At 36.3% G+C, this 10078-nt stretch overlaps 1 protein-coding gene across 1 annotated transcript in view; it reads right to left on the reverse strand.

Moving 5' to 3' along the window:
* The window catches only part of L2HGDH (L-2-hydroxyglutarate dehydrogenase), a 294884-nt gene extending 286068 nt beyond the window's left edge, over positions 1-8816 (reverse strand). The window contains exon 1 of the mRNA XM_089596914.1: positions 8731-8816. Coding sequence (XP_089453040.1) covers positions 8731-8816 — 86 coding nt within the window. The remainder of the gene's footprint in view (positions 1-8730) is intronic.
* Positions 8817-10078: the final 1262 nt, after the last annotated feature.

The following is a 10078-nucleotide window of genomic DNA, read 5'->3' on the forward strand; positions in this document are numbered from 1 at the left end:
ACATGTACGCATTTGTATATATATATATATATGTGCACATAAGATTTTCAAATTATACTGACTCCGAGAATCGAAATACATCTTAAGGTGGCTCCTCACTATAAATCCCACAAGAAGAGTAAGCATACTGCAACACAGCTTTTCATTGGCTGTGGAGGTTCTTGACTAAAAATGGATAGGTACCTATAGTCCCTTCAAAAAAAGTTTAGTCACATCTACACCGTTGACCTATATCGTACAATACAGTGACCCGAGCAGACGTAGGTATACAAATCTGACAACATAACCCTTGTATGTAAATAATACTAAGCTAACGATAAGTACCTAATAATAAGCCACGGGTGACCAAAGACAAAGAAACTTTAGAAAAAATCTACAAGTTATTTATTAGTGACGAGTAAATTCAACCGTGTCCTAACTTTATCGTGACATATTCTATTAATTTTATCTATTAGTCAAAAAAGTACATAAGTCAGCCCCGCATTAAATAATTTTTTTAGTTCAGCGTCTCATTTATTTTTATTATAATTACGATTCCCCACAACTCCTATTCATTTAACGTACAACTTTCTGACCAATTCAAACTACGCGGGCTACCGCTCTTCGGTGTAGCAGACGCCCCACACTTTTCATCTGTTCCATGACTTGCACAGTTATCTACTATTTTCATAAAATATCCTATAAAACCCATGGTAATGTCCAAGTACCTGAATGTCGTTGGAAAGATTCTGATTTCTTCTATCTGCTACATAGTTTTCTATTAAGAACTACAGTATCTTTGCTGAGATATCATACAACCTGCGCCACCAATTTGACGACCCTCCATAAGAGGCCATGTTACAGAGTCTATTTTCCAGTTAGTTTTTTTCAACAATTTTGGTGGTGACGAGGTCTAAAATTTTGGGAAAAGACTCCTTGCACCTTCAAGAATCATCCTTTAAAATATCATTTAATACTCCAGTGTTTTGATTTAGTGAGGAGCCACCTTAAGGATTGGTAGTCAGGGACCTTATTGATTGACCTATGCAGCACGCTAATCGAATCTTTGTTCTTATTATTTCTGAACACCAACAAAGAAACTTCTGAGTTTAAAAATTGATCTATAATTAGGCGTTTTTTATATTATACGTAGTTGAGCCCGCCGATTAAAAAAAAAAATGTTAGAATTATTTTTAAATAGTCTAATATTAATGTCAAAATTGTGTAAAATTGTATTTTTAAGTTCGTTTTGCTTATATTTTGTAACAGTGTAATATACAGAAAAAATAAAAAAAAACAGCGTGTACGGTAAAAATTTTTTTATCCTTAACCACTTTTAATTCTGTTTTGATAAGCGCAAAATGTTAAGAAATAAATAAAAAAGGCATTTTGGCAGTACCTGTGAAAATGAGTGAGATAGAGAGAGCCATTAATCTTCTGTTCTAACGCTCGATCGCTCTCTCTTGATCTCTCTCTTTCTATTATATTCATACGGGTAGGCTTTTCATTGCATTTTTAAATATTTCGTACTTGTAGAATATTGCTAATAATCATTACTAGAATTAATATCATTTTTTTATCATTTGTAAAAATTTTTTCTTTGTGAACAGGATTATTTAAAAATATCGATATTTGACCCTGATGCGAAATTTTCCTGCGTTCTTCCAATTGTGTTTATTCAAACTTCATCTTAACCCATCTTTAGTAAAGAGCCAACACAACCAGTAATGGGATGTAGTTCGGGCCAGACTTGGGAATTCTCTAGGACCCAACCTCTCTGACGTGGAAAGTCACTAGATCAAAAAAAAAATAGTACCGACAAGAGGCGCGAAATTTAAATAAGGTCCAATAACACAAGAACCTATCACCCAATGACCCGGGGTGCTTACTGGCAACTCTGCTGAATAAATAATTGTTAATAACACAAGCACTTACCAACCAATGATCCGGGGCGCTTACTGGCCACTCTGTTAAATAAATAATTATTACTAACACAAGCGCCTACCACCCAATGGCCCACGACGCTTACTGGCCACTTCGTTAAATAAATATTCATTAATATCACCAGCGCTTATCACCCAATGACCCGGGGCGCTTACTGGCCACTCTGTTAAATAAATAATTATCAATAACACAAGCGCTTATTACCTGACAACCTGGGGCGCTTATTGCGAATTACGTAAATAAATAATTATCAATAAATAAGTAAAGCACCTATTTTCTGATGATACAAGACACTTATTGGCCACACTACTAAATAATAAAAAGTTAATTGATCACATATTTATGTAAACAATTCACAATTTTGATTGATTGTCTAGTACGACAAAAATCTTTTTAATTGGCGCTCTTGTAATTGATTGATAATTTATTTTTTGATAATAGACAGTAAGTGTCCTGGGTCTTTAAGTGATAGGTGCTTCTGTTATTTATTAATAATTATTCATTTATTGAAGTGGCCAGTAAGCGCTCTGGGTCATCGGGTGGTAGGCGCTTGTGTTATTAATAACTATTTATTTAACAGAGTGGCCAGTAAGCGCCCCGGGTCATCGGGTGATAGGTTTTTGTGTCATTGGACCTTATTTGAATTTCGCGCCTCTCGTTCGGTACTATTTTTTTTTGATCTAACGATTTTCCACGTCAGAGAGGTTGGGTCCTAGAGAATTCTCAAGTCTGGCCGGAACTATATCCCATCACTGCGAACTTAACGAAATTCTCGCACGTGCGTATTTACGCACAGTAAACAGGTATCTGAATCCCAAAAAAGTGAAAGAGACAGAGAAAGTAATTCACACGAATGTTTGTTCAACAAATGTATGTACCTTCGGGTAGGTAGGTAGGTAGTATATATACTCTCTGCCGTCTATTATTGTTTTTCTCGTTCTCGTTGTTTATATGTTAATAAGCAAAAAGAAAATATAAACATAATTAGCTTTTTCCTAATCCATAACATTTAATGATCAAAATATATATTCACAATAAACTGTCTTTTTAATGTAAAAATATGAAATGAAGATTAATTAGAGTCCAAAAATAAATACTTTTCCTACCATGCGCGTTTTTGAGAGGCTGGTGTGCGATTGGTAGAAAAAATAGGACTCCCCACATCAAATTAAATTAATATTATCTCGAAATATTGCAAGGTAAGGAATATAAATAATTATTTCATAGGATTTAGCACATTTTTAAATATTTAATTTACCTGGTTTTGATTCGGGAACCGTCACAAGGGAGCCTTCTTAAGTCCATGATAAAAATAATTTTCAGGCTTATGACAAAAATATGTAGACGTTCTATGAGCATTTATAAGTTACGTTACCGACATGGTGATGCGCAGTAGAGGCACAGTTTGAACTATCTTTGTAATTAATCATGTGCTCATTTTCATTATATTAACAACATATTAAAATTCTAGGAACCGTAGCCTCGCAGTTTCTGATGTACATAGGCTCTTATGGAAACGCCGCCACGGCATTAACATTTTGACAAACAACTTACAGGATTACACATTTTAGTGGTGATAATAAAGAACCTAACTATTATGAAAAATAAATGTGTTCTTTTATATACATTTTATACGATCCACATAAGTAAGACAAATTTTTTTAGCTGAAAAGTAAGATATACATATGTTTGATGAATGGTTTTATTATTGATCAAGCCCGAAAAAAAGGTTTTTACTCAAAGAACACGATTTCAGGTTTCTAGGATATATTCATTGCAGAGGTTTTCATCGGTGCTCAAAAATGTAACTGGCACACTTACGAAAAATAATAACGCAAGTGCCAATCCCCAAACAACCCGGGACGCTCACTGGTCACTTACTTAAATAACAATAATCAAAATAATACGGCAAGCGCCAATCCCTAAACAACCCGAGACGCTTACTGGTCACTGACTTAAATAACAATAAACAAAATAATCAGGCAAGCGCCAATCCCTGCACAAACGCGGTCGCTTACTGGTCACATACATAATTAATAATGAATAAAATAATAAGGCAAGCACCAATCCCCGCACAAACCAGGACGCTTACTGGTCGCTTCATTTATTTTTAGACAATTTAATAATTACACAAGCCCAAATCCCCACACAACCCGGAACGCTTACTGGTCGCATACTTAATTAACAATAAATAAAATAATAGGGCAAGCACCAATCCCCGAACAACCCAGGATGCTTCCAAGTCACTTTAATTATTAGTAATAAATAAAAAAATAGGGCAAGTGCCAACCCCCCACAGCCCGAGGCGGTTCTGGGTTGCATTACTTATTATTAAAGAGCATTACATAATAATTCAAGTAAGAACTAAGCGCAACCAGTACTAGGTAGTAAGCGCCTAAAATTGTGCAGATATTGGCGCTGGCCGTATCATTTTACTTATTGTTAATTAAGTAAGCGACCAGTAATCGTCCTGGGTTGTGTGTGGATTGGCGCTTATCTTATTTTTTTATTAATTGCTAAGTAAGTGACCAGCAAGCGCCCCAAGTTGTGCGGCGATTGGTGCTTGCGTTATTTTTTTGTTTATTACTGATAATTAAAGCCACTAGAAAGCGTCGTAGGTTGTGCGGGGATTCGCGCTTGCCTAATTATTTTCTTTATTGTTAATTAGGTAAGCGACCAGAAAACATCCCAAGTTGTGTGGGAAATGGGGCTTGTGTAATTATTAAATTCTTTATGAATAAACAAAGCGACTTTTTATTTATTGTTAATTAAGTAAGTGACCAGTAAGCGCCCCAGATTGTGCGGAAATTAGAGCTTGCCTTATTTTTTTATTTTTTATTGTTAAGTAAGTGACCAGCAAGCTTCCCAGGTTGTGCGGGGATTGGCGCTTGCCTTATTTCTTTACTTATCACTAATATCTAAAGAGACTATAAAGCGTCCTGGGTTGTGCGGGGGTTGGCACTTGCCTTATTTTTTTATTTATTGTCAAGTAGATAAGTGACCAGTAAGCGCCCCGGGTTGTGTGGGGATTGGAGCTTGTGTAATTTTTAAATTCCCTATAAATAAATAAAGCACCCAGTAAGTGTCCGAGGTTGTGCAGGAATTGGAGCTTACCTTATTATTTTATTTATTGTTAATTAAGTAAGCGAGCAGTATGCGTCCCGGGTTGTGTGGGGATTGGCGCTTGTGTTATTTTCCGCAAGTTTTCCAGTCACATTTGGGAGCACCGATGAGACCACCGAGGTTAAGTAGCATTTGGCGCGGTTTGTGCTTGGATGGGTGACTGTTGAAGTCACCCCATTTTACTTCTGTGATGATGATTTTCGAAGATAGATTAACTGTTTCTTTTACGCTTTTTTAACATGATAATATGGGTGTAATTAAGTTGGTCGTGGTGTTTATATAGACCAAGAGCTGAGACCAAATAGTGGTCAAAATTTCAACTAGCCGCCACTTTCTTCAGAATAAAAAAACTTCATGATTTGTGTAGATCGGAAATATTTCAGTCATATTTTATTTTGGTAAAGAGTTATGTGGTAATTATAGTTGTGCCATACCGTCTCTTTTCTTAACCAGTCGCAACTTACACCAATGGATAGAAAATAAAAAGTTGTCTACCCGATTGTACGATTGTATCTGTGATACTCTTTTAAGTTAATAGATGATGTATTGTAGATATTATTATAGATAAGAATACAATATCTATATTTGTGGAGGTCGATTTTCGGGTACAAGATGCATTCTAACGTTGCCGCAAATGGCACTTCCAGGTGGCAACTTTTTATTTTCTATCCATTGGTGTAAGTGGCGGCTGGTGAATAAAACATACCATTTAGCATAACTATCATTACCACATTACTCGTTACCAAAATGAAACGTGACCAAAATATTTCGGATCTCTACGAATCATAACGTTCCTCAAATCTGGTGTAAGTGGCGGCTGGTTAAAATTTTGACCACTCTCGGGCTTCAGGTCTTGGTGTCATACGTGTTCATACCGTAGAGATATTATAGACAAAGTAGGCAAGCCTGTAAGTGGAAGCGTTAACACGTTAAAAAGAGATGCAACATTGAGCTACCTTTTTATCTCTCTCTCTGTGCTCGCTGCTGATTAGCTAGATAGTGAGCTACAAGGGAGTGAGCAGCAGAACGCGGAACAGTAACTGATAAGCTGTTACGACCCATAAGAATTATAACACAGGGTTTCATCCGTTGTTTGTAGCAAAGTAAGTGTACAGATATATACGCTTTGTAGATTTGCAACAAATGGAGGCGGTTCTGCTGCTCAAGGCCTACGCAGTCAAATTGACATAAGGTGCACAGTGCACAGTGCACAAAAATAACATTGGTTGGTATATCTATGTATGTAAAAACGTGAAGCACAACGCGCTGTGCATTATGTATATAGGTTTACCATCCAATGTTATTCTTTTGCACTGTGCACTGTGCACCTTATGTCAATTTGACTGCGTAGGTCTTCACTCTCTTGAAGCTCACTAGCTACCATAGAGATAATATAATAGAGGAAGCGAACAAGCCGTGACCGCATACAGATGGTAGACAGAAAAAGAAGATTGTGTTGGTCTTGCATCTCTCTCTGCTCTTATCCTGATCGGCTATTTTAAATGCCCTCTTCTGCCTCTAATTCAATATATATACCTTTTTTTTTTTTTATAGTGCTTTACGTCCGGCTCCTATAAAGGGCACTACACAGGGCACTTAGCACTTTGGAGGAGGAAGGGAAGAGGGATGGGAGGCCTCCCATTACTGGGAGGGGGGTAGGGGGAATTAGGCAATTTTGCTGCAAGAAGGTCGCCTAAACCCTCCTCGAGGAGCATTGCGTGGTGACAAAGCACATGTGAAAAATCACAGAAGTACTTGCCCGAAAGTCGCACTGGCCGGGAATCGAACCACGGTCTCCCGCGTGCCAATCCATGATCTAGCCAACTGAGCCACCGCGCGCTCTCGATATATATATACCTACTGCTCTACTATACTCCTACTATATACACTGTCAAGCAGCAGCCAATCAATGCAGAGAGCAGAGAGAGAGAGACGCAAGACCAAAACAGTCGTCTTCCTCTGTCTACTGACTGTGCGCTTCTACTTACAGAAGAATATACAGTTCGCTTCCTCTATTATATTATCTTTATGTTAGCTACAGATGTTATACGTATATGTAGGTATAGGCCATAGAGGTATAAGAATAGAGGAGAAAAGGGGGCCTGATATGCGACAGCAGAATTCGCTACGTAACTGGGCATCTGTCTTTATCTGGCAGTTATGTTATTGGTCAAGTCTTACATGAGATTAAATAAACTGTAGGATTCAGGACGAAGAAGTAGCCAATAACGTTACTTTGGCAACAAGGATAGATGCCCTGTAACACTTAATTATGCTGTCGCTGCCGCTAATGGGCTAGTGTAGCGCTTTTCCCCTCTGTTATTCTTATACCTCTACAGGTATAGGCAATCAGTAGCGACCACAGAGAAAGAGATAGACAGCTCGATGTTGCATCTCTTTTTATCGTGTCAACGCTTCCAGACAGAAGAATCGGTGGCTTGCCTACTCTATCTAAATCTCTATGGTTCATACATCTAAACATCTAGTCATAACTCAGGTTTACAGTGAATGCCAAATAACAATTATGTTCTTATGTGAATGAAAGTCATATCTGAGCATAAGAATGATGATAAATAATAATAAAAAAAAGGAACTATACTTTTTGGAGAACATTAAGCCGGCAGCCTAACTAATATCCTCTAAAAGACGTCCTGTTTTCAACCAGAATATCATATGTGTGACTTAGGACTTCGTTTGAGACGTACTTTGAGATATCTAAAATTGTTTTTTGTGTATTAAAAAAAATTTTAATTAGAAATGAAGTAATTTCAGAAAGTAATTTATTTTGTTCTATAGAGTAGAAAAACTCATTTAAATAAAAGAAATAAGTTAGATTAGAAAAAAATCTAACTCCTATCGTAGGACACGACCCCTGAACACTATACTGTTACAAAGTTGCTAATAGCGCACAGCAGGAATCTAATACACTCCTTGCCAAGTCGAAAAAACGTGCTTGCCTCATATTTTTAGTGTTCAAGTTTAGTGTCCCACAAATTTTTTTTATCTAATCCTTCTATTATTGCTTTTACTTGTAAATATTCTTACTGCAAAATACAAAATAAACAGATATTTGCCGCTTAAAACATTATTTTTTTATTAAAAAAAAAATTGTTTCAAACGTCTTTAAATACATTTTAAGTGACGTCTTAAATTACATGACATTCTGCATAGTCAAAAATACACCATCGATCAGCTGATTAATTAAAGCTCACACCTGCGAAAATACACTCTGTTAGTTCTTCCTCTTCTTCTCACTTTATTGGCTCTCTATAATAAGAGCCAGTGTGGCCATGACCAGGTTGGGTACTCTGTTAGTTGACTAACTTAATTAAGCGAGTAAGGGTATACTCTATAGAGTAGATACCAACCAAATACTTAACCAACGTATCATTCCCGAACAGAGCCTACCTATACTTTACTAGGGTTCCAGCATCTTATCGTTTTACCATGAGCATGAAAATGACCCCTTAGTACTGCCGTCAGATCCAGGGACCTAGTTAAAATTAATCGCTATCATGTGGCACATAGCTATTCTACAGTCACTAATCTTAAATTACAAAAACGTGTATAGTGAAAAAAGTCATTCACTAATAGAGAAAAAGAGCTTTATTTTTATACATATATCTGTATCACAGTTTAAGTTGTCATTTAATATGTAATACGGAGATGATAAATTAAGTGTACCTCAACGCAAGCAGACACCGGCAACTTTTTCTTACACTTAGTAGCGGAATTTTTAAAACACAAGTCTTAAGTATTGAAAACGTCATCACAATAAAATTATTTTGTGACTCAGAAAAGTTTTAAATCAAAACACTTAATTCCTTAAAAACCAAACAATTTTAGTTATGTGTCAGAAGTAAAATTAAAATGAAAATCTCCGATATAAGTCAATGCATTTTAATAACTGCTATATAGTTTTTTTACAACGTGACATTCAGCTTTTGGTGCATAAATCTAAATCTACGATTACATGGACCAAAAGAATATCCTAAACTTGTCTTACTCGTGTCTTACGTTAAGTTTAGACATGAATTTGACAAGTTTAGGATATTCTTTTGGTCCATGTAATCGCACCCTAAGTCTTGACTTGACCAAAGTGATCACAGTCAGTAATCAGAAACCTATTTGTATCGATTCTAGTCGATATAATTACACGCTTAGAGCATATACTGGGTGTAATCCGCAATCGCCACCAGCAGTAAAGCAGAATATATTTTCGAGTAGCTTAAATTTTTGGATATTTTGGTCTGCGTGTCAGTTTACGTTAGCACAATACGACAAAATAGGACAAAGTTCCGCATCGTCTGCTTTTTTTACTGCTGGCGGGATTATAGACAGTAGCGCCCCCAATCAAGCAACGTTGTCACGTCTCACATATATAACTGCTAGTGGCGATTGCGGATTACACCAACTACTGGAGTGAGCACATGGTGTAATAAATACATAAGGTGGGCTCTTCAGCCACCGAACCGATCAGCCAATCAGGAGGCTTAGAACAAGCGACCTTTCATATTAGATTTTCTACAATAAGCATATAGAGAGCGCGTTGTTAAACTTCTCACATTTTATTGCTAAAAATAAATACAACTTACCTTGAAAAGCAGTATTAAATTGAAAGCCTCGTAAGTACGACAACGTAAATTAGATGGCCAGAGATGAACAAAAAAAAAAAGATTTTTTATGTAAAAAATTCTCATGAAAAGAAATAAAATTGTAAAATTTATTTGTTGGAATATTTAATTAACTGTATTGGTTATATATTTTACAAAGAATCAGATGATTATATAAAATTATATAAATACATAAAACAGTTTAACAGTGCACCTAACAAATTTAAATCATATTATTTATCGAGGAAATTTTTTACCCTATACTCTTGTTTACATGTAAGAGTAGTTAAACAAAGCGCTCCCTATGCTCATTGGTGGAAAATCCAATATGGAAAGTCGCTGGTTCTGGGTGTAATCCGCAATCACCACCAGCAGTTACACAACGTTGTCACGACTCACATATGTAACTGCTATAGTGA

This window comes from Copidosoma floridanum, unplaced genomic scaffold (assembly GCF_036245765.1).
Source record: "Copidosoma floridanum isolate Cflo_tuat_1 unplaced genomic scaffold, Cflo_Japanese_pri ptg000030l, whole genome shotgun sequence".
In the NCBI taxonomy this organism is placed as follows: domain Eukaryota; kingdom Metazoa; phylum Arthropoda; class Insecta; order Hymenoptera; family Encyrtidae; genus Copidosoma; species Copidosoma floridanum.